This window comes from Lygodium microphyllum, chromosome 26, assembly GCF_053477565.2.
Source record: "Lygodium microphyllum isolate KBCC chromosome 26, Lygodium_microphyllum_v1.1.10, whole genome shotgun sequence".
In the NCBI taxonomy this organism is placed as follows: Eukaryota; Viridiplantae; Streptophyta; class Polypodiopsida; order Schizaeales; family Lygodiaceae; genus Lygodium; species Lygodium microphyllum.
The window spans coordinates 117,801,821-117,828,319 of record NC_141160.1 but is presented as its reverse complement, the minus strand read 5'-3'; the positions used below and the strand labels follow the sequence as shown (position 1 = coordinate 117,828,319).

Below are 26,499 nucleotides of genomic sequence, written 5' to 3'. Positions count from 1 at the left end.
ATGGCACACTGTCGAACTTTTTGATAGTGGATGATTTCTCTAGATATACATGGGTGTACTTCCTCAAGCATAAGTCCAATGCTTTTACTTATTTCACTGCTTGGGTGCTACTGGTTCATAACCAAACTAGTCATCGTATGGGTACTATGAGGAGTGATTCTAGTGGCGAGTTTACCTCATATTAATTTTCTGAGTTTCTACAAGAGCAAGGCATTGCACATCACCTCACCTCTACCAACTCTCCTGCACAAAATGGAGTCATAGAGCGTAGGAATTGGACTGTCCTAAATATGGCACGCTCTATGTTGTTCACAATAGAGCTCCCTAAACACCTTTGGATCAAGGCTATTAACACTTCAGTGTACATCCTCAACTAATGCCCAACTGCGGCAATCCCTAAAAACTCTGTACGAAGTGCTTTTTGGATCTAAACCTGTTAGTTCTCACTTCAAAGTTAGTCATGCTTATACGTACACTCCTGATAATAAGATAGGAAAGCTCACCCCTCGAGCTGATCTCTTGATTTTTGTGGACTATTCTCTAGATCCCGCTGTCCATTTGCACAAGGATACCTTGATTCAACCTTTTGATGCTCATACCTATCATTCTGTTGCAAGAAAATTACTTTGATTAACTCATATTGGGCCAAATCTTGCATTCTCTGTTAGTTTGCTTAGTCGATATTTTAATGCACCTAGAATGTCTCATTGGATTGCGTGTCTTCGTGTATTAAGATATTTAAGCTATACCTATAATTTTGAACTAACTTATAGTCATGGTTTATGCTTGCAAGGGCACATTGATCTAACTGGGCGAGAGATCCCAACACTCAACGTTCTCATGGCGGCTACCTCTACACCTTGCGCAAGGCACCCATCTCTTGGGCCAACCATAAGCTCCACAATGGCAACTTCCACGGCCGAGGCACAGTATTGGGCCATTTTCGATGGCATTACAGAGGCTATCTATCTGAGGAACTTGTTGGCCGCACTACAATTTCCTTGCAAGTCACCTCTACCGTTGTCTACTGTGACAACCATAGTGCCATTGCCGTTGCAAACAATCCTATCATCATCTCTCAGACACGACACGTGGCAATTTACTACCATTTCACCAGAGAGCAAGTTCAACTAGGCACCATTCACCTAGAGTTTGTGCCATCAAGCTACAATTTTGCAGATATTTTGACCAAGCCATTCAACCAACCGGTTCTACAATATCTTTTACCATGGATTGGCTTAGATACACCCTCCTCTACTTCTTCAAAATGATGGGGAGAGGGTGCTTTTCTCTTACTTCTTCCGGTTTGAGAGGGAGTAGTTTCCTGCTCTTGATAGTGATAATGATAATGTTTATAGCTTTTAACTTTCAGATATTTATTTATTATGTATTATATATTATGGACATTTGTAACTTCATATGAACTATCAGAATGACATGATTATAAAAGGACGCTTAGGCAAGTGAATAATTCCCCTGCAAGGGCACTGTCCAAGTAGCACCATTGCATCGCATTCTACATGAGCATTAATATTTGCGTTCCCCTTTGCATTACCCCATGTATTGGCATTCTGTTCATGTAAACATGCATGTATGCACATTTATCCCTTTTTTGGTCACCCTTGGAGAGGTTGACTTTGGATCCACCATAATCGTGGCATTGCACATGGCAATCTCCGAAGGCACTATTTCTCTCTATGTTTGCATGTTGGCTTTGTATGTCTTGCTTACTTTTCCATTTTACCTTTCTCTCCACATACTCTCCATATGATTGGCACGCACACACACACACACACACACACACACACACACACACACACACACACACACACACACACTCTCTCTTAGATATCCAAAGGCACTTCTCCTAGTAGTGTGCGGAATTGTTTTGCTTTTTCTAAAAGTCATGGGATTATCTATCCTTATTTTCATGTACTTTGGAACACAATAACTCAACAAGACGAAAACTTATTTGAAACCATCACTTAATGCTAAATCTTTTGAACAAATCACACCAAAATCCCTACACATTTTAAATAAAATTTAAAAACCAAAAAATCCATTGTTGATTTTATCCATCTTTACTAAACTTGGTGGGTCCCTGGGCAACCGACGTGCACGCTTGGTCCGATGCCCTCGCCTCTCCAAGGTGATTACTTGGACTCCCTTGGTAAGATAACCATCACCTCTATAGTCTTGGTAGGTCACTAGGCAGCTAACGTGCACCCTTTGCCTGATGCCCTAGCTACTTTGGGATGGGACGCCTTCAAGTAGACGAAAATACATATCAAAGACTTGTTTCTCATGGCTTAGTTTTGGGCCTGAGAGGGGGTGTTGAGCTAAAAATGCATTAGCCTAACCTAAACAGCCCCAAAACATGCTTAATTAATAAAGAAAACCTCTTATTTTAAAAAGAAATGTGATCCTAGAGAGTTATTGTATCCCACATGCAAAACCCTAATTTGGGTGCCCAAACTTTCTATACGGATGCATTCAACCCACCATTCTCTCTCAATCTTGTTTTTGCAAGTTTTAGAAGCCATACCTCTACTGCCCACACTTCGTTCACGGAGGATATCACAATCAAAGCTTCTACGAGCCAGCTACTACCATCTGGCGTATGATTCCAGCCTTCCCTACGTGTTTGCAACTCTCACCAAGTCCCAAGAGCTGTCGCCATCATCTTCTCTCTCCTTTGAATGCTACATTTGCAATTTCTAGCTCCAGCTCTAACATTCTCTCACCTCCATCTACTGCATCTACACCCAACAATTGTTGTGTAGATTTTCTCTCTCCAAAGGGTACTTGCGTTTTTAGTCTTTCTCTCTCCTGCACTACCATTTGTATCAGATCCAACCTTCCTTGGCTGCGTTTGTTGATATTCGATACTCGAAGGCTGCCTTTGCTACGATTCAGGATCCATTCAAAGTACAACACACTCTACAGTTCATAACCTCAACCTTGATCCTAGAGATACGAGATTTTGAGGTTCAATATTCATTGCATAGTATGTGTGTTATATGAGCACTGTATATTCATTATTCATTCACTTTATTATTCATTGTGTTTACTATCTCTAAGTCACCCTAACCCTAATCCTAGCTTTGTTTTGAGTTTATTAGTCTGTGCTTTGTCATACAATTGGTTTCATGCTTTTTGCGTTTAGAGCATTTCTTCACCCCTCCCCCCCAAATCAATGCGTAGTGTAATCAACTTGTATCCATTGCCATTTTCACCCAAGGCAAAGAAAGTTTAAAGCATGAAAACACTTCGAATTTATGCTTCAAAGCATCAATGAAGATAACAAAGTACAAGTATCATTCAATGGATTTGACATGCATGGGCCCACAAATATCACTATGCACAAACGGTCATTTCTAATTAGCAAGTATAGTACCACCTTAGAATACGAAGCACGATGCATTTTGCCGGGTACACAATTTTCACACACATTGTGAGTAGGTGCTTTCAATGGAGGGAGATCAAGCACCATATTTTTGCTTCTTAGGCGTAGTAAACTACCATAATTAAGATGCCAAACCAAGCATGCCATAACTCAGTGTCATCCACCATGGTGGCATCACCATGTAATGCATCCTGTGAGGCTCTCCTCATATAAATCAAGCTAATAGAGTCCATTGTATAATGTACCAATGACAATGAGAACATCCCCATCACTATAGTCATAGACACTACATCAATCCATGTGGAATTTAACCACAAAACCAACACATGCAATGGTTGAAACTGAAAGCAAGTTTTTCTTTATACCTAGCACATACAAGACCTTTTCGAGCATGATAGTTTTCCCATCCACTACAGTGATGGGAATTTGACCAAAGCCTTGAATGGCATACGAAGCATTTTTGCACATACAGCCTATCCCCCCTTTTATACATTTACATATGATACAAATAAGTCACAAAAGAATGTTATGTGCTTTGAAGCACCGTTGTCAAAATACCAAGTGCTACAATTTTCAACAACAAAGGCATAAGTCCCGCCAATGTCCAGGCTTGCTAAATGTGCAATTGGATCCTTTGCATTTGCTAAAATTTCACACTCATGCCTGCTTGTTTCTTCTTTTCACTTGTCATCCTCTTTTTGCATTCTTTAATAGCATTCCCCTTGTATCCTACAATAATTGCACCTCTTTTTCTTAACACTAGCATCTTTGGTACTTGAGGAGTCCATAGAAAAAGTTGTTTTGCCTTTTCCTTTGGAGTTTGAAAGCTACCATGACTTTCCTTTCTTACGATGGCTAGCTACAAATGCTTGATTATCCATGCTTATATTAGAGTGATTCAGCCTTGATTGCTCTTCTTGCAACAATAGTGATACCAATGCATCAATGTGTAAGCATTCGCATCTCCCTTTGCAAGTAAGCAGAGTGTAGTGGCAAAACTCTGATAAGTATTAGGTAGACCAGCCAAGACCGTAGATACAAAAGGTGCATCAAGAATGATTTCATCAATATTAGCAAGCTGCTCCGTAATGTCCTTGGCATGTGTAATGTATACATCCGCAAAATCACCCTTTGTTATGTACTCCATCTCAAGCTCCTTACGCAAATAGGCTACATGAGCCTCATTGAGCACCTAATACAACAAGGCAAGCTTATTCCAAGCATCCTTGGCCATTGTGCATGACCGAATATGCAAGATAACTTGTCTCTTGCACAAAAGTGCAATCAAAGCATGAGCTTAGACATCACATGATAAGAAACCACATCATTCCATACAATTTCCCTTCTTCATTCCCACTTTTGGTTTCAATGTCTAACCCCAAAAAGGCTTTCTAGTGTCTTCCGAGAGTGTCGGCGCACCATACAAAAGACTTCGGTGGATAAGATTCAAGACTATTCATGCCTCTATATATGGCACCTCCCATTCTTTCTTGACCACACCCCACTTCTTTCACTCACTTCATGAGACCGTCATCTCTCTCTCCTCCTTCCACCGTCTCCATCCTTGTTGCTAGGCGCCAGTCTCTAGCTTCCTTGGGCTATATTCATGGTGGCAGTGGATTCTTCCTCTCCAGATAACGACCATCCCTTCATCATGGCGACAGTGTCCTGAGGGTGGATTTCTTGCGCTTGACATCTTTTGCCCTCCTCCTTCAGCTACTGTCCACCACCATCACCAAGCGTCAGATTTTCAGCCCTCTCCTCTGTGTTTGCCAATCACGAGGCTATATCTATTTGTGTTTGTTGTATCTGTTGTCCTCTACACAACTGGCGGCCTTCATCTCCACCAAGTGTCAACATTAGGGTTGTTCTCTCCTTCATTTGGCAGCTCACACCCTCCAAACATTTGCATTTTGGTTCCTGGCCACTTTCTTGCCATCAAGCATCACTCTTCCAACTTCAAAGAGTGCTTACATTTGTGTTTTTGGTGCTTCCAACTTCAGAGAGTGCTTACATTTGTGTTTTTAGTTTCTCGCTCTTTTGTCTTCCTCGGCATCACTTCCCAGCAGTTGGTGTCACTCTTCAAGATGGCGATCTCCCTCCTCCAGGCATCACTAGTCATCATCCTTGCCTTGCAGATTCAGAGGCTTCTCTTTGACGGCAATCTCCTTGCTCTAGGTGACACCTCATCATCCTTGGATTTGTAGACTCGAAGGTTTCTTCAGCGATCTCCCTCCTCCAAAGCATCCTTCATGCTACGACACCCTTGTATCAGATTCACTTCATAATTTCAATTCATTCTTCTGAGTTTCTCCTCTTCTCTTCTCAATGCTTGCCGTACAGAATCTATGTTCCTTCCTGCAAACCCTATTGTCTCTCTGGTTGCTCGATCATTTCTTGACATGGTTTCAAATCCAAAGGTGCTCAATGAGCTGCAAAGATCCTTTGCATCACAGAAAGCAAAGACAAGTTGCAAGTTCGGCATCCAGATTTGACTTCCTTAATTCTTTCGCTGCGTCACTAGGAGATATCCTTCTTCTCCCTCCCACCTTCCCTTTTATAGGTTGGCACTACAGTATCATGGCATCTCCCCTGATAGATTGCCTATCTACTGGGTGCTCCTACTACAGCAAGAACGGTCGCACCCCCCGAAAATTGTCAACATCAACCTTTGCTTGCTACCCCACCAATATATATGCATCTTGCCCCAAGGACTCCTTGTGCTATCTCTCCTTTCTGGGCCACAAAAATTGTTCTGCATCAGCTCTACGCTTATTGGGACCCTCCTACTCTTGAAGCTCCTCACCCACCATCATTTACTTTTGAGGAGTGGCTCTCTTTCGAGCAGTCCTTTCCTCTATTCCTACCTAATCTCTAGAGGATCTATCTTCAATTGGGGCCCTTGGATTTCCAAAAACGACTTTGTGACTAGGCCTTCGGATTCCTTCTAACATGGTGTAACGGAGCTAGTGGCTTCTCACCCAAGGTTTCACATTCTACTGCTCATCTAGTCTCTTGAATATCTTCACAAGTCTTCTTTAAGGTGGCATTCTCGGACTAGAAGGTGGATCTTCTTCTCTTCACCTCACTCCTCTTTTGTGCTTCTTTTTGGGCCTGAGAGGGGGCATTGAGATCATTCCGTACAATTTTTCTTTTTTAATCCCACTTTTGGTTGCAATTTCTAGCCCCAAAAAAGCTTTCTAGGGTCTTTAGAGAATGTCAGAGCCATAGGAGAGACTTCAATGGGCGAGACTCGAGATTGTTCATGCCTTTATATACGGCACCTCCAATTCATTCTTGACCACACCCCACTTCTTTCACTCACTTCCTAAGACCGTCATCTCTCTCTCCTCCTTCCACCATCTCCATCCCTATTGCTAGACGCCACTCTCCAGCTTCCTTGGGCTGCATTCATGGTGGCAGTGACTTCTTCCTCTCCAGTTTGGCACCCATTAGGATGTACTTATAAGTGTCCAATTGAATCTTGTAGGATTTCCCATGAAGAGCAGTGCCTATATCATTGGATAGCTTTAAGAGTATCTCCCTTTATAGTCCCTAAACTTCCTCTTCCATAGAATTCACACCTTGGATCAACTAGTTAGGTAATATTTGTTAGAGGGTATCAAATGTGATCTTCCATTGCTCTCTCTCCTACAGGTGCTACTCATACTCACTATCCTTATGTTGCACTTTAGTCTTCTCTTGAGAAAGCTCAAGGTTGCTTTGTGTCAACAAGCAGTTCAATTCAACTATTTACTTGACAGGTGTATCATTGTCCATTTTGTAATCAGTTGGCATCCACCACCATCACCATGCATCAGATTTTCAGCCCCTATCCTCTGTGTTTCCAATCAAGAGGCTATATCCATTTGTGTTTGTTGCATCTGGTGTGTTCAACACAGCTGGCAACCTTCATCTCCACCAAGAATCAGCATTTGGGCTATTCTCTCTTGCATTTGGCAGCTCACACACCCTCCAAACAATTGCATTTTGGTTCCTGGCCACTTTCCAACCATCAAAAGTTACTTTTCCAGCCAGCGCTTCCACCTTTAGAGAGTACCTACATTTGCGTTTTCAGTTTCTCGCTCTTCCATCTTCCCTAACGCCACTCCCCAGCAGTTGGCATCACTCTTCAAGCCTGTGTTTGCAAATTCAGAGGTTCCTCATCCTCGGACAACAATCTCCTTGCTCCAAGCATCACCGGTCATCATCCCTGCATCGCGGATTTAGAGGGTCCTCTTCAACAGCAATCTCTCTACTCAAAGCAACACCTCGTCATCCCTGCGTTTGTAGACTCAGAGGCTTCTTCAGCAGTCTCCCTACTCCAAGGCATCCTTCATACAGCAACACCCTTGTAGATTCACTTCGTTATTTCATTTCATTCATCTGATTTTCTCCTCTTCTCTTCTTAATGTTTGTCATACGCACTCTCTATTCCTCCCTGCAAACCCTATTGTCTCTCCAGTTGCTCAATCGATTCTTGACATCACGCCCATTCCATTTCAACTAATCTATTGTGGGAGGGGCAAGAGGAGTTGGAGCTTAAGATCCACTGGTGATTGTGGATGAGCTAGAAGAAACTGTGATATTCTATGTAGCAAGGCTTGCAAGCCTAACTTCTGAACCACATACATAACCCCAAAGCTACTTGGCAACAAGTACATGCTTCATCATGTATGCCCACATGGGATAATTAGTGCCATCTAATTTGTCTGAGACCCCAAACATGTTGAGCAAATCATTATGCCCTACCATGGCTTGTTGAAATTTCTAGTTTTTTGTAACTAGCTGCTGTCCAAAGTACAAAAGCAGGTGCAGCACCAAAAAACAAAAGCAAAGAAAATACCAAAAACTCATAATTTTTTGAAAATTTTGATGGTATCGACAAAGAATTTTCAGCCAAAAGGGCTCCAATGTGCGTGAACATCGATATAGAAGGTATAATTGGCCTCAATGTCAATGAATTTGGGAAAATCTCGCAAAAACCCCAAATTTAATTGGTGAAATTTAGTGAAATTGGAGCTCGAATGTGAAAAGCCCCAAATTTTGACACAAGATAGAGCAATTCCTGAGCACCAAATGCAAAATCCCCAAAAAAATTGTGAGATTTGGGGTTCTCAAGCAAAGCCAACTGTTCTAGTAAAGATTGGAGGTGCTGCATGTCAGCCCAAACAGCAACGTTGAGTGTATGTTTTTCCTTATTTAACTAGACATGCGTTTAAGATTTTTCAGTCCCGACTAGTATCGTACTAGCATCGAATTCTACTAATCAGATGCAATTGCATGTAACAACCATATGCCAAGTTTCTAAACACTAAAAGGAATTATGTGTATATCCTAACTCCACATATCCTACTTCAAAAAGGAGGCTCACAATGGATACCAAGCCTAATGTTTAGGACCATCCATCACTGAATGAGACAAAGTAACCTGATCTAAACGGTCAAAAACAATGAAGTCACCCAAAGCAAATCTTGGTTAAGCCATCAATAGACACTGCATGTCTTTCCATAATTGACAATGCTCTCTAGCCCTACGTCATTACCAAGAAGAAACCAATTTCATACAAGATTGGTAGATGCTCATGTGTTCTCTTTTGTCACCTTTCGTCAAGGGGGTTTGGGCATGCATAATTAGCAAATTTGGAGGAAAATCAAAGAGCAAGCTTGTCACACCTTTTGAAGCAATTCTCCACTTGATCCACAGTTTAGACTGGCTGATTGGAATCCTCGGCATCATTTGCCCAATGCAGACCTTAATCCTTACAATCCATAACTGCAAAGCTGTGTCTCAGCAATAATTCTTTTTCGTGACAAAGGATCATGCTAATACTTTCTGGCACCTCTAGAAATCCCTACATTGGTGGACAAAAATTCTGAGAAGCATATGGAAAAGCTTTCACTTGACAAGAGACTTTTTCTATGGAGATGTCTGGTGGCTGCGCTTCCCCCTGGGGAAACCTCTTGCAAGGAGAGACAAATCAAGTTCACATTTGTCAATGTTGTAATGAGCCTATGAAAACAGTTCCTCAAATTTCATGGTTTGCCCTTCCTTCAATCGGTATAGAGTGTTGGCATGTTTGAGGGCTTGACTCCTTTCCCATAGTTTTATCTTCGATCCTACCTCCTTCTTTAAGCCACTCTCTTCACTTTTTGCTTCCTCCTTGCACTCTTTTCACTTTTCACTTGGGTCAAGTTCTCAGCTCTTTGGACCCTTTGAAACATCTTAAAGTTATATGGTCTTTGGTGACTCTTTTATTTATCGTTTTACTTTCTCTACAGTATTCTTCCTATGACTGCCTTGGACACCACCATATTGATCAAGATCAATCTCTCCCTTTATCAATACAAAAGCCTTTTTTATAAGCTATGTAAATTGATATATATAATTCAGTCATTTACCATAGCAATTGTGTAAGTGTGTGTGTATGTGTGTGTGTGCGTGCAAACGTGCATGCACAGGCATTGTGTGGTCTCAAATTTCATGCATAAGTGCTCAACACACGCAATCAAATCTTACTTATTACAATACTCAAACAGACTGGACTTCAATGCTCATCTAGAATTTAAGTGAGCATGAGGTTAAATAAGGAGACATTCACAAAACACTTCGAAATGGAACCGAAAACAGAATCTCACCTGTATAAGCCACACCACATTTTCACTATAAAGTTCATTGTTGACAAACCAACTAGCTAGCTGATCCCATTCACTTTGTTTTCTCCCATAGATAGAGATTCTATATTCTGCCATCTAGAACAGAAAAAAAAAGTGTGAAAACCTCTCTCTCTCTCTCTCTCTCTCTCTCTCTCTCTCTCTCTCTCTCTCTCTCTCTCTCTCTCTCTCTCTCCGGGAATCAGTTTGCATTCATGTATAGAGATTTACATCAGGCCCTCTAGCAGCTAAGCACGACCAAAGATTGGCAAGAAACTGTCGAGAAGCCAAAAGGCTACAAAAACACCACTCTGAGGAACAAAAGAAGAGTATCAAGGAGTGGACACAACAGGGGTGGAGCAAACAATATCCATGCATGAAGCAGCAACCTCTCCAAGTATCAAGCCAACTGAAACCGTGAAAGTAATCTGCCATAATAGCAAGTTTCGCTCACAACCTGCAAGTTTCGCTCACAACCCACATGACCATGGATGCCCGAGGTCGAATTGACGATCAAAGCATTGCAAGTCTACCAAATGTCCCAAAGACCTGTCCATTGCAAAAACTGAAAGAGACAAGGGTGATGGGACTAGAACCTAGCCATTGATGGCACCCTGCCTAAAACCCAAGAATGGATGGGCATTCTCTGACCTGGAACGAGATCAATATTCTGGAAATGAAGTCACAAACCGGGCAAGAGATAAAGAGATCATGAGGGGTGTCATCACAAATAGTACAAAAAACACATCTGCCATGGGATAACTTGCAACCACACAGCACATCACTTATCGGAAAACCCCCAATAAGAAGTCTACATATGAAAAGTTTCCCTTGATAGGGAAGCTTAGACTTCCATAAACAAAGCAGCCAATCACACCACTAGCATTATTGTTGCAAAAAGACCGAACTTTATTTGCTTTCTCGGTGACCCATCTCTTATCCTCAACCATTTGTGGTAGGTCTGATTGGCTGACCATTTCAAAAAGCCTTCAAATTTCACAAAAGCCCAATCCACCCACAGCAACAAGGGCTGAACAACAAGCAAGGGCAAGTGCCTCCAAAGCCAATCAGCCTGTAACATTGAGGTACACAGAAGTATTGGGGAATGTGGCAAAAAGAATAAACCCTAGATTGACTCAGAATAACACCATCTTGAATAGTCTTCAAACCCAATCTGACCGTCCTATTTAGTTTATCCCTTTGCATTTATTTGTCAAGCCAATGATTTGCCAGCCTCCCCTCTTAAGTTCAGCAGCAACAATATGGACAAGAAGAAGTCTTTTGCCATCACTGTCAGCAACCAGTCACTCTCAGTCCCTCCCCCATCAGTAAACCATCAGCATGGGAGTCCTATTTCTTAAGAGGAACTAAGAAAACTACAGAGAGAGATGGCAGCCATGAAGCAAGAAAATATCAAAAAAGAAGAGCAGATTATGAAATTACAGGAACAAGCAAAATAAATGCAAGCTGAACAATAGAAAGTAAACAAGGAATCCATGCAAGAGAGACTCCAAATGGGGCTGAAGGTAAATTCAAATTCAGCACATCTTTTCACAGAAGTGGTCTCAATAATGGAAGAAAATGAAAGGATTGAAAGCAACAAAAAGGAGATTAGAATTGGAGGCCTCACCCCTAGGATGGGAAAGGCACAATATTGCACCAGAATTAGAGGGGAATTTCATCCTGGACTTGGGGGAACCCATTGGTATAATACCCAAAGGTGCACAAGCAAGAGTAACATATATGGACATGATCGAGAAAATAGCAGTTATGAAGCAAACAAAGTCTCTCCAAGGGATGAAGGTATGGATAGCAGACACGCTGATTCCACTCCCACTAAAGAATCAACCAGTAGAATTGGCTAAAGTCAAAGGCAAGAACAAATGGCAAGTGGGCAGTATATAGAGGAGGAAAAGCAATCATTAGTGACGTTCATACCCCACCTCCCAAGAAATAAATCTATGAAAGATTACGGCTATCTTTTATACACATGTAATGATGTTTTCTATAGTTACACTCTTATGAGTCATAAGAGTACAATACTACCGTTTTATCCCATTTTTTTGTTTTCCTTTCACCTATATGGCAAGATGCCTAAAGGGGATTGTAACGATGGATGTATCAGATTAGTTCTACAAGCCAATTTTGGCCTCACAAGGCAGTTAATATGCTCTTTCTTCGCAACAGAGACATTGCACAAGATAGGTTGTCGCCATCCTCCATGATTCCTCACCATCCTCCATGATCCCTCTCTCTCTCTCTCTCTCTCTCTCTCTCTCTCTCTCTCTCTAGACCATATCTTTACGTTGAGGGCAATCATTGAAGAAGGCAAGGCATTCAAGAAAAAGATCTATTGCTGTTTTGTGGACTTTCGCAAGGCCTTTGACACAGTGCCACGTGCTAGACTCATGAAAAGAATGCAAAACATTGATGTGCCCGTATAGATACAGTGGAGTATCTATGCCCTATATGAGACAGTGACAGGCAGAGTACGAACACCTGAGGGCATCTCAGATACAGTCAATAGCACCATTGGGGTGAAACAAGGCTGTCCACTTTCACCGACACTTTTTGGGCTGTATATAGATGAAATTTCAGAATATGTGGATAGGACGGGTGGGGCCGGAGCCAGCCTAGCTGGAGTGCTGATACCATTACTGCTTTATGCCGATGATATTGTACTTATATCTGACTCACCTGAGGGACTAAATAGACACTTGGATGCATTATCAGCTTTTTGCAGAGATAGAGATCTTAAGGTGAACCTTGGGAAAACTAAAGTTATGGTATTTAACACTTCAGCTGCTTGGGTGACAAGAGCTGAGCACCAGTTTACTTTTGACGGAGAGCCAGTGGAGATGGTTAGGCAGTATGCTTATTTGGGGGTCACATTGAAGGGACCACAGTTCTCTTGGAGAGAGACATCAGAGGCTCGTTTGGCAAAAGCATATGCAGCCTTAGGGGCATTGGAGAGGCAATGTGCTCACATACAATTTCATGAGCCGCGCACCAAACTGTGGCTTTTTGACACCTTGGTTACACCCACACTCCTATATGGGGCAGCTATTTGGGGTCCGAGTCTGTTTCACACGAGGAGACAGCCTTTGGGAGACCAGGATGGACCAGAGAAGGAATACTATGATGGATGGGAGCATATGGAAAGACCACTGGTCATGATGATCTCACGCATGATACGAGCGAAGAGCTCGACCCCACATGAGATTATCAGAGCTGAGTTGGGGGCATCACCCATGGTGGCTGAGGCCTTGGTTCAGGCAGTGACTTTCATACATAGACTATGGGAGCTCCCCCAAGATAGATACCCACGGCTAGCCCTGGCCTCTTCTAGACAACTAGCAGCAGACGGTGACAGACACTGTTGGTATGCTCAGATGAGTACATGGATGCGTCTACATGGTCTGCAGATTGACAGACTACCCCCCTTTGACTATAGCCTGGATTGCCCTACACTTGACCTAAGCCGATCAGAGCCATCAGTACTTAGGACTGAATCACCATCTGAACTGCGGCCACCAGGGGAGACCACCTCTTCTAGTGAAGACGGAGGGTTTGACTCTGAATCGAAAGTTAGTTCGGATAGTGATCTAGAGATTCCTAGGCTGCCCATGACTAGAGGTACCAAGGGGGACCTACCCATCCACCTGAGGCGCAGACGGTTAAGGCAGGAAAAGGCTACATGGACACACAGCTGCCTCATGGACTACGCACAGTTATTGGTCAGATCCGCACCTCATCCCACCACCTGAGGATTGAGACAGGCAGATGGGAGGGTATACAGACAGAAGAACGCATATGCCCACTATGCGACAGAGAGCCAGAGACAAAGGAACACTACATCTGCCGATGCACTGTATATTATGACATACGAGGTAGATACCACTGTCTGTTTCGAGAGGGTTTTGGACCCCTGAGACGGATCATGCAGTATGAGGATCAGAGATGCTTGGGATTTTTCCTCTTGGAGCTCCAGAGGCGCAGAGCAACAATTCTACGGAGTAGGAGGCCCCCACAGCTCGGCTCACATAGACAGAGAGCAGTCACTGACTTTTTCATGGATACACGACAGAGTATGGCAGATACCACTACTACTGCCACACAGCCTACAGGAGTACATCATCATTGGACCTCATCTTCTGTAGGTGTCCCTTTGGATAGAGCAGTGGCACTTAGCCGGTCTAGGTGCCCACGTCCACCCGGACGAAGGCCTAGACATCCACACCACAGACAAATTAAAGCCATCATTGAGCGCCACAGGAGACAGATGCCAAGACGCCTCAGCTATGCAGAGATACACCTCCCTAGAGAATAGACATATCATTGATGGAGAGTTTTCCTTTCTCTACTCTCACTTTCAGATCACTGACATGTTTCCCTTTTATGGGACACTATTTCATTTCCTTTTCAGTCTTATAGGCATGTTTTTCATCTTTTCATCTTTTCATCTTTTTTCTCGTTCTAGATGAGAAACACACCATCATTGTATGTACTGCTTTGGTCTCATAGGCCACATTGGCCTTTTAGAGACGTTAATATACTCTCTCTCTCTCTTTCTCTCTCTCTCTCTTTTTGTAATGGATGTTATATTTATAAAGTACTACACAACAAAAGAGTTACAAAAGTCATGGCAAAGGCGCCGAGGAAATTGCCATATGCCAGGGAAGTAAATCCTCCCGAGGGAGTAAGTCAGAGTGCCGAATGAGATCTATCTGCCAATGCAAGAGACCTTTAAGCCTCGCAATATGACCCTGAACATTAGAGGCTGAATCAAAAAGAAAAGCATTCCGAAAGGTCCAATTGTGCCAGCAGCCCCAGTATCTAAGAAAGTGGAACAAGATCTTCATATGCGACTGTGCCGGTGTGGGGTATTTGGGCTGTACAAAAACCCAATCAAAAGGGCTTAGCAATGAACCAACCACTGCACGCCAAACCGCTAACAAGAGTGACCAGATTTTCTTAGCGAGAGGGCAAGAAATAAATCGATGACGGGCCGATTCCACACTGGTGGTGCAAAAGAAACAATTGCCGTTGGAGATTCGACGTTTGGAAAGGGCTGAACCAAGACGAAGACCACCAATCATCACCCTCCAAAGGAAAACCTTGCATTTGAAAGGTGTCTTGTTCAACCAGCCCTCCATCACAGTTGCCTTCCACCATAACTGAGATTTACGCAATCCCCATACAGTACTAGATTTACTAAGCAACCATTGATGGTCTTTAATCAGAAGATGATACACCTGGTTAGCTGAGGCCTTTTCCAAATTCAGCCGACCTGCAAGGTCCCAGTCCTGCCAGGGACGATCCAAAGCAAGGGCAGGAAAGGGTTGTCTGCTCTGGAGCACCAGCAAAAGCTGTTCCCATAAATCACGGTATCCACGAGGGATCCTGAAAAGCCTCCTGGCTGTACGAAACGATATCAACACATTGCGACTGGTGAGGGTGGCATCTGCCGACTGAAGTCAAGCCCAAACGTGCCATGCAGTTAAATTTTGGTCTGAGCTCATGTTTGCCTTCCCAAGAAAGTAATCGCGAGGCTACCTACAATTCCAGTTGAAAAGAGTTATCTCTCTCTCTCTCTCTCTCTCTCTCTCTCTCTCTCTCTCTCTCTCTCTCTCTCTCTCTCTCTCTCTCTCTCTCTCTCTCTCTCTCTCTCTCTCTCTGTGTGTGGCAGGCGTGACGGGCGTGACGCTGACGAGACGGGTGTGACGGGATTGTGACGGGCGTGACACTAGTGTGACGAGCACGACAGACGGATGCTGATGCAACAGGCGTGGCGAGCCGGATGCAGACAAGACAGACGTGACACCAGCACACGTATCTGGTAGAGCAATATAGTTTGACAAATGCACTGTGACGAATGGACTGTGACAACAGTGACGAATGAGTACTGTAGCAGCAGTGACGAATAAACTGTGGCAGCAGTGACGAATAAACTGTGGCAGCAGTGACGAATATACTGTGGCAGCAATGACGAATGAGTACTAAGTGAACAGTGACAAGATGTACCTGTAGTAAACAGTGGTGGGCCTTGTGAACAGTATCTGCAGAGATCCGCAATGACTGATGGAACAGTTTTGGATTGTGATTGTGACTGTATAAGAAATCTATAGACTCTCTCAGACTGACATGAATGCAGACCTGTGTGAATGTACTGAGATTGCAAATGTACTCAGACTGATGTGAACCTTGCATGCGGTGTAGACTGGAGACCTTCGTGATTTCAAACTGACGCACATTAACATTTCATGCTACAATGATAGTTTATGTGAGATTGGCAGTTCTATGCTACATTGACAGTTCATGCTACAGTCATATCTTATGATGCAGTCACATTGACAGTTTATGATATACTGACAGTTCATGCTATAGTGATAGTTTATGTTACTGGTTTACTACTCTACTCAGACTATAAACAGTTTTATGCTATAGCACATACTATAATCATGATGGAAGAAACTGACAATGAAGGAATCACAAAACCAACCATGGAGACAATGTTTCATACACCGCCAAAGAACACAAGATACAAAACCTATGGGCGTAAAACCCGAGATTGGAATGTCTCTCCAGGGTCGAGTAGATATGGGAAAACATCCGCAAAATTAATGAAACACTATATGAGGAGATGTTGACCATACTCCGTATTGAAATGCGTACCATGAGGAAGGAAATGGAAAAGGATATACAAGAGCGGGTTCGAGATGAAATGATGGAAGAACTAAAAAAGGAGATGCAACAAACATTGGATGCACACATGGCAGAGGAAGACTCAATGATCTCTAATCTACAAGAAGAACTAGAGGAATGCAAAAAGAAACTAGACGCACAAAAGGAACCACAAATCACACCGGAACTACAAAAAGAAATGGATGTTTTAAAAAAGGATATGCACACCTATGCAAGTGTGGTGGAAGGCACCCAAAAGAAAATGGAGAATGTTGAGAATACCGTCAAAGAAAATGCAGAATTGATAGATGTGGCAAAAAAGAACAAAGGAATGCATGACAACAAAGTGGAAGTTATGAATGCCACCTTGGAAGAAGAGGCAAAAAGACGGGCACGCGCACTCCACGTAAGAGTGGTTGGACTAGATGAGAAAAGCTCCCCAATTGAAGATGCTACAGCTCTTGCCACCAAAATTGGGGCTACAGATGTACCCATCATTGGGGCTTGGCGAGTCGGGAAAGCTGACACAAAAACAAAAGTCCTCATCTTGAAGTTTGGAGACTTGGAAAAGAAGAGAGCCTTCCTCTCCAAGAGGATCGCTCTCAAAGGAGAAAAGATCTACCTAGATGAAGACCTCACCCCAGCCCAGTTAGCCCACAGGAGGAAAAATATGCCACGTGTTCTAAAGGCACGGAAAGCAGGTAAATGGGTTGTATGCAGAGATGGAAGAGTATCATCACAGAGAAAAGGACGGCATAACGGTGCGCGGCCTATGAGACCCTCAAGTTCACACTGTGGAATTGCAATGGTTCCCTTAAGACAGATGCAGGTTATTTTGAGAATACGGTCAAAGGGATAGACATTGCTATGTATACTGAGACACATCAATGTAAAGACAGCCGTCTACCTGATGTATATGAATATAGATGGGAAAGTGTATATCGCCCTCAGCCTAGGTGGCCTTGAGGGACAAGGGGATCGGGAGGTGTGGCAATTCTATTTAGAGAAGAGCTCCGAGATACAGTCCAAGTGGTACATAGAGATGTAGAGGCAAGATACATGTGGATCAAGTTACGTACAAGCAGAACTCGAGACATGTATATTGCCATATGCTATTTTCCCTTTGCATACTCTAAGTTTTCCCCTAAAGAGGCATCCCCGTATACACCACTATATAAGGACATAATGAGATACATGAGAATTGGGGATGTTCTACTAGCAGGAGACTTTAATGCACGCACACGGAACAACCAATCTGCTTTCTTTGACACTAGTGATGAGATGTTCAGATATATTGCATTAGATGAAGTGGGATTAGTTAGATCAGCCCAAGATAGAGAGATAACAAAATATGGAACACGCCTATTGGCATTGGGAAGTGCACATGGTTTGGCCATCCTTAACGGGCTGCCACAGTGGCCAAGATCTAATGGCTTCACATGTTGGAATAACAAGAAAGGGTCAAGCACAGTGGACTATTTGCTTGGATCACCCAACTTGCTACCTGACATAAAAAGCTTTGAAATCTCAGACAGACCAATTGGATTAGCAGCAGACCATGCTATTCTAGCTTTCACAATGCAATATGGGCATATGCACGAAGCACAGCCACACATACCAAAATTACCACGCTATGATTTTGTGAAAGCGACCTCACACATATATAGCACTACTGTGCAAGATGCATTGAGGGAGCTAGACACACATGCCTCTCTGGATGAGTTTACAGGACAGTTGGCCGAGATAATACACACTTCAGCAGCATACGCTTTCCCACACACTACACCATCAGATAAACCTCCACGAGGTAATGCCCCACAGAATGGCTGGTATGATGATGAGTGCAAAGAGACACAAGCACATTTTCAACGAGAGATGGCACTTGGCATATGTACACTTAAGCATGCTCGAACACTCTTCAGACAGTTGGTACGCAAAAAGAAGCGGGAATACCTGAGCAGACTAGAAATAGAAATGTATTCCGTGTTCTTGGGGCAGGACAACAAGAGAGCATGGAAAAAGATGCAGGAGAACCAGCCACCCCTACAAATTACTAGACCCGATGATTGGCATGGATATGCTTGCACACTCTATTATGTTCCTGGCCAAGAGCCTATGCCACACCCCTCAACCTCAAGGCCAGCAAATTGCAGATTTTTCACAGAAAAACAAGTGAGGAATGCCATATGGAAACTGAAAAATGGAAAAGCCCAAGATCATGATGGTTTAGTGGCTGAACACTTCACGCATGCCTGTGATATTTTGGCACCAACGCTGGCTCACATCTTTAATAGGGTAGTTTGTGAGGGATTTCCAACCTGTTGGTCAGACCATATTATTGTGCCGCTCTTTAAGAGTGGAGACCCCGCGCTACCTAGTAACTACCGAACTATCATGCTTGGACACATGCTGGCCAAGATATATGGCTCTATTGTGGAACAAGCACTGAGTGAATGGGCCAAGATGCATGGCTTGAGATCAAAAGGCCAGGCTAGCTTCAGGAGGGGATATACAACTCTAGACCATATCTTTACATTGAGGGCAATCATTGAAGAAGGCAAGGCATTCAAGAAAAAGATCTATTGCTGTTTTGTGGACTTTCGCAAGGCCTTTGACACAGTGCCACGTGCTAGACTCATGAGAAGAATGCAAAACATTGATGTGCTTGTAGAGATACAGTGGAGTATCTATGCCTTGTATGAGACAGTGACGGGTAGAGTACGAACACCTGAGGGCATCTCAGGTACAGTCAATAGCACCATTGGGGTGAAACAAGGCTGTCCACTTTCACCGACACTATTTGGGCTGTATATAGATGAAATTTCAGAATATGTGGATAAGACTGGTGGGGCCAGAGCCAGCCTAGCTGGAGTGCTGATACCATTACTGCTTTATGCCGATGATATTGTACTTATATCTGACTCACCTGAGGGACTAAATAGACACTTGGATGCATTATCAGCTTTTTGCAGAGATAGAGATCTTAAGGTGAACCTTGGGAAAACTAAAGTTATGGTATTTAACACTTTAGCTGCTTGGGTGACAAGAGTTGAGCACCAGTTTACTTTTGATGGAGAGCCAGTGGAGATGGTTAGGCAGTATGTCTATTCGGGGGTCACATTGAAGGGACCACAGTTCTCTTGGAGAGAGACATCAGAGGCTCGTTTGGCAAAAGCATATGCAGCCTTAGGTGCATTGGAGAGGCAATGTGCTCACATACACTTTCATGAGCCGCGTACCAAATTGTGGCTTTTTGACACCCTGGTTACACCCACACTCCTATATGGGGCAGCTATTTGGGGTCCGAGTCTCTTTCACACGAGGAGACAGCCTTTGGGAGACCAGGATGGACCAGAGAAGAAATACTATGACGGGTGGAAGCATATGGAAAGACCACTGGTCATGATGATCTCATGTATGATACGAGCGAAGAGCTCGACCCCACATGAGATTATCAGAGCTGAGTTGGGAGCATCACCGATGGTGGCTAAGGCCTTGGTCCAGGCAGTGAATTTCATACATAGACTATGGAAGCTCCCCCAAGATAGATATCCACGGCTAGCCCTGGCCTCTTCTAGACAACTAGCAGCAAATGGTGACAGACATTGTTAATATGCTCAGATGAGTACATGGATGAGTCTACATGGGCTGCAGATTGACAGACTACCCCCCCTTTGAATATAGCCTGGATTGCCCTACACTTGACCTAAGCCGATCAAAGCTAAACCATGTGATCAGAGCAAACATACTGAAGTTAGACACGGAGAAGACCTGGGACCGACCCCCCTCCCCCATGGCACGAGGATGGCACACTACCAGACCCACTTCCTTCAGATATATGAGGATGGTTTCATCACCCGACCCAATTACATGGACACACAGCTGCCTCATGGACTACGCACAGTTATTGGCCAGATCCGCACCTCATCCCACCACCTGAGGATTGAGACAGGCATATGGGAGGGTATACAGACAGAAGAACGCATATGCCCACTATGCGACAGAGAGCCAGAGACAGAGGAACACTACATTTGCCGATGCACTGTATATTATGACATATGAGGTAGATACCACTGTCTGTTAAGAGAGGGTTTTGGACCCCTGAGACGGATCATGCAGTTTGAGGATCAGAGATGCTTGGGATTCTTCCTCTTGGAGCTCTAGAGGCGCAGAGCAACAATTCTACGGAGTAGGAGGCCCCCACAGCTCGGCTCACATAGACAGAGAGCAGTCACTGGCTTTTTCACTGATACACGACAGAGTATGGCAGATACCACTACTACTGCCACACAACCTACAGGAGTACATCATCATTGGACCTCATCTTCTGTAGATGTCCCTTTGGATAGAGCAGTGGCACTTAGCCGGTCTAGGTGCCCACGTCCACCTGGACGAAGGCCTAGACATCCACACCACAGACAAATTAAAGCCATCATTGAGCGCCACAAGAGACAAATGCCGAGACGCCTCAGCCATGCAAAGATACACCTCCTTAGAGAACAGACATATCATTGATAAAGAGTTTTCCTTTCTCTACTCTCACTTTCAGATCACTAACATGTTTCCCTTTTATAGGACACTATTTCTTTTTTTTTTTCAGTCTTATAGGCATGTTTTTCATCTTTTTCTCATTCCAGATGAGAAACACACCATCATTGTATGTATTGCTTTGGTCTCATAGGCCACATTGGCCTTTTAGAGACGTTAATATACTCTCTCTTTTTTTTTTCGTAAATATACTCTCTCTCTCTTTTTTTTTTCGTAAAACTCTCTCTCTCTCTCTCTCTCTCTCTCTCTCTCTCTCTCTCTCTCTCTCTCTCTCTCTCTCTCTCTCTCTCTCTCTCTCTCTCTCTCTCTCTCCACGATTGATGTCTGACGCGAATGTACTTGTCTCGACGACTGATGTCTGATGATTGGCGTGATGGATGCTGACAAGACGGGTGTGACGGATGCTGACGAGATGGGCGTGACGTTGGCGTGACGGAATGGATGCTGACGCGACGGGCGTGACGGGACGGATGCAGACGAGACAGGCGTGACGCTAGCGTACGTGTCTGACGTGTCGAGGACGTGTCTGGTGGGTCGCAGACGCTTGTACTGCTGCAAACTTGCCGTGAGGACCTAACCTGACGTACTTGGCGTGACATCAGACCTCTCTAGCGTGAGGCAGACTTGTCGTGAGCAGGAATGTACCTGGTGTGAGGCAAACCTATCATTAGCACTACAGTGTTGCAGAGATGTACAGAATGCATTGACGTAGGCATACTGTATGCAGTAATATACTGACACAACAAGGTACTGACACAGACCCAGATGCCAATGTACTGAAATTGCAGACGTAATCAGATTGATATGACACGAATGTACTCAGAATGACATGAATGCAGACCTGGGTGAATGTACTAATGCACTGGCTTGTGGACTAGGCAATGATGCATTCACTCTGATTTTGATCATGTCTTGGAGTATGCAGTAATGCAATGACTGGGGCTACAATCTGTATTTCTACAATGACTATAAACAGTGTGAAGGCATTTGGGCTCGTAAAAGATTACTTGGCTTACAAAAATTTAGTGAGGGGTTAGGGAAACCCTGGAAATTTGCAGGAATCACAGAAATTGCTCTGATTTGACAGTACAAAGTACAAGTTGAGTGGCTTTGCACACAGTGTGTGAGAGATGGATAATGTAGACAAATACAAGTATCAAACCGTGGAAAATGAATATCTGGGAGACGAATCTGATCAAGAACTAACACAACTGTCCATGGAAGCAATGTTCAACACCCCTTCTAAAAACACACGGTACAAGACGTATGGCCGTAGGGTCCGTGATTGGACCATCTCCCCAACATCTAACAGGCATGGAAAGACCTCACGCACCATGAATGAAAAGAAATACGAAGAAATTCATCTCATGATTTGCTTTGAACTACGAATTATGAGACAAGAATTGGAGAAAGAAATACAAGAGCAGGTCAAAGCCGAACTGATGGTAAATCAGAGGGCAGAAATGCAAGACATGCAGATAAAGATTAAGAATGACTTACAAGCACAAATGCTGTCTGAAATGCACACGCTGAAAACTGAAATGCTGAATGTTGTAGATGCCTACAAATCTAAAATCTTAGAACTGAGGGAAGAATTGAATACATTTAAGAAAAAAGGAATGAACGTGCAAGAAGAATTACAAAAAGAGAAAGAGGCTTTGAAGGCATGTGAAAGGGAGGTTCACTCATGGGCCGAAGTGGCAAAGACAACACAGAAGCGGATAAAAGAAGCTAGCCCATGGATTGAGGTAGTAAAAAAGAATAAGGGAACATCAGTGAACAACACTGAAGTAATGAATGCTACCTTGGAAGAAGAATTGGGGCTTCAAATGTACCTATCGTCAGTGCTTGGAGAGTGGGGAAAGAGGACTCTAAGTCCAAGGCTCTAATTCTTCACTTTGGGGACATAGAGAAAAAAAAGGCCTTCCTCTCCAAGAGGAGAGCCCTCAAGGGTGAGAAGATCTATTTGGATGAGGACCTTACCCTAGCACATAGAGCGCATCGCAGAGAACACATGCCCAAGGTATTGGAGGCTCGCAAAGAGGGAAAGTGGGCTGTTTATAGGGATGGACGAGTCATCATCACGGACAAAAGGACTTCATGACGGTACGAGGCCTATGAGACACTTCGGATGTCAATATGGAATTGTAATGGAGCCCTACGCTTGGATGTTGGTTACTTTGAAGATAGCTTCCGAAACATAGATATAGCAATGTACACAGAAACACACCAATGTAAAGGTAATCGACTACCAGACGTGCGGGGATACAGGTGGGAAAGTGCATTTCGTCTAGCAGCTAGAAAACCAGGAAGCACTAGGGGTTCTGGAGGTGTGGCCATACTATACCGGGAAGACCTCAAAGGAATAGTGCAAGTAATGAAAAGAGATGATGACGCACAATATTTATGGATTAGGATACATGCACGAAGACCACGAGATATATTCGTCGCAATATGCTACTTCCCTCCTGCAAATTCTACCTATGCCACACGAGATGGATCTCCCTTTGATGTACTTTGAGGATATCATGAGATATGCTAGCATTGGGGACATATTATTAGTAGAAGATTTCAATGCACGCACTAGAGATAGACAGAGTAACTTTTATATGCATGATAATGCCATGTTCAAAGAGATCGACATAGATGAAATAGGCCTACACAGGAGAGCCCAAGATAAAGAGGTGAGTACCTATGGGACACACCTATTGACTTTGGGAAGTGCACATAGACTAGCCATCTTTAATGGTCTGCCACAATGGCCAGGATCTGACAATTTGACATGCTCGAATCACAAAGGAGAGGCAAGTACTATGGACTACTTGATGGGCTCACGAGCATTGATACCAGACATCAGAAACTTTAAGATATCTAAGAGACCAATTGGCATAGCAGCAGATCATGCTATTTTGACATTCATGCTCTCTTGTGTACATATGAAACATGAAACACCATGCCTTCCTAGACATCCCAAATACTACTTTACAGAAGACACCTCACATATCTACAGCGGTTCTCTGCAGACCAATTTACATATATTGGACTTGAGTAGATCGTTGGAAAAATGTACAAGGGATTTAGCAGAGGCCATACATGGATCAACCATGTATGCATTCCCATACACCTTGCCCCGATGTAGACCCACACGATCTACTGCTCCCCAAAATAGCTGGTATGATGATGAGTGTAGAGTCACCCGAGCTCGCTTACAGAGAGAAGTGGAGCTAGCCACTCAGACACATCGCCAAGCAAAGGCGATCTTCAAACGCCTTGTGAGGAAGAAGAAACGAGACTACTTAGCGAAAGCAGAAGCAGAGATATATCAGCTATTTTTGAGGCGGAATAGCAAGAGCACATGGATATTGTTTTGTATCATTTTTGTATGTAAAAAGTGATAAACACGAACCATAACACAAAGGACAAGGCCAAACTAAGGCTTGACCTCATGCTTTAACCTTGCCAAACATTCACACACATAAATCTTATTTTTCCATATTTTTTTAGCGCGAAAACCTCGATTTTCTCCTTTTTTTGCTATTTTTTACTATTTATTATTCATGGAAAATAGGTATTTTCTGATTTATTTTTATTGGCTTATTATCTTGACTGAAACTTAACATTTTCTCTAATTTATTCCATTCCCCTCCCTTTTCTCCAGCTCAAGATCGAAAAAAACCACTAATTTCCATTAAAAATGACATTTTGCGGGTTTTAAAGAATTAATAACGGCTCTAAACCATTACGGGTTCTGTATTTCTGTATTCACAGCCCTCAAACATGATGTAAACAAGGCTCAAACAAATCGCTATAGCATGAACTGTCAATATATCATAAACTGTCAATGTGACTGCATCATAAGATATGACTGTAGCATGAACTGTCAATGTAGCATAGAACTGTCAATCTTACATAAACTGTCACTGTAGCATGAAATGTTAATGTGCGTCAGTCTGAAATCACGCAGGTCTCCAGTCTATACAGCATGCAAGGTTCACATTAGTCTGAGTACATCTGAAATTTCAGTACATTCACAGTGTCTGCATTCATGTCAATCTGAGAGAGTCTACAAATTTCGTATACAGTCACAATCACGACCCAAAATTGTCCCATCAGTCCTTGCATATCTCTGCACATACTGCTCACAAGGCCCACCACTGTTTACTGCAGGTACATCCCGTCACTATTCATTTAGTGCTCATTCGTCACTGCTGCCACAGTACATTCGTCACTGCTGCCACAGCACTCATTCGTCACTGCTGCCACAGTCCGTTCGTCACAGTGCATTCGTTAAACTACATTCGTCAAAGTACACTGCTCTGCCAGATACGTGTGCTGGTGTCACATCTGTCTTGTCCGCATCCGGCTCGTCACACCTGTTGCGTCAACATTCATCCGTCATGCCCGTCACACCAGCGTCACGCAGCTCACGATCCCATCACATCCGTCTCGTCAACGTCACGCCCGCCACGTCATGCCCGTCACGCCAGCTCCCCGTCACGCCAGAGAGACGTCACGCCAGAGAGAAAAGAGAGAGAGAAAAGAAAAGGAGACAGTGTAAACGCGAAAAATGTGCGGTGTAATATGCTGTATAAGAGTGCAGAAATACACAAGGGGGCAGAGGAAATATCTGTGTATGTCTCCGACTTATAACCTTGATCTCCACCAGCCCGAGCGCAGTCTGTCTCAGCCAACAGATCTCAAGATCAGAATCTGAATAATGAATACTGAAGTGCGTCACAAAACCGGCTATAAATAGCCCGAAAAATAGGAAATAATTGCAGCAAGTCGGCTGCATCCAACTGCAGAAAATACTGTCCAACTGCAGCAACCTGTCCAACTGCAGGTGCTGACGTGGCACTTATGTCCACTCTGTTCAGGAAATGACTGCCTAATAGTAGGTGCATCTTCATCTAGTGCACTTAATGGACAAGGAATCTACAATGTTTTCCACAACAACATCTATCACAAATCCATTTGGGCTCCGACCCATACCTCCCTCATCTTCCGTTGCACCTTTCTTTCCGCTTCCATTAAGTGCACCACATTATCCACTACTGCACACTACACCAAGGGGTTCTACTTGGACATTGGCAGTCTATTTCTACCTATCCATCTTTACCTCCTCCTCCTTATGCACCACCACCACCACCATTTTATCCTCCATCTTATCCCATCTATCCATCTTCCCAGACACCTCGTGGTTCTAGT

General features: G+C 43.5%; 1 protein-coding gene across 7 annotated transcripts in view; it reads right to left on the bottom strand.

The window, feature by feature from the left end:
- LOC148013737 (AMP deaminase-like) overlaps positions 1-26,499 on the bottom strand; it is a 74,255-nt gene that overhangs the window by 16,739 nt on the left and 31,017 nt on the right. For all 7 annotated transcript variants that reach the window (XR_015688964.1, XR_015688965.1, XR_015688967.1 and 4 more), the window contains exon 12: positions 10,045-10,158. Coding sequence is in view for 1 of the 7 variants with exons in the window: in XM_087668627.1 (XP_087524753.1) it covers positions 10,045-10,158 (114 nt within the window). In the remaining 6 variants the exon portion in view is untranslated. The remainder of the gene's footprint in view (positions 1-10,044; positions 10,159-26,499) is intronic.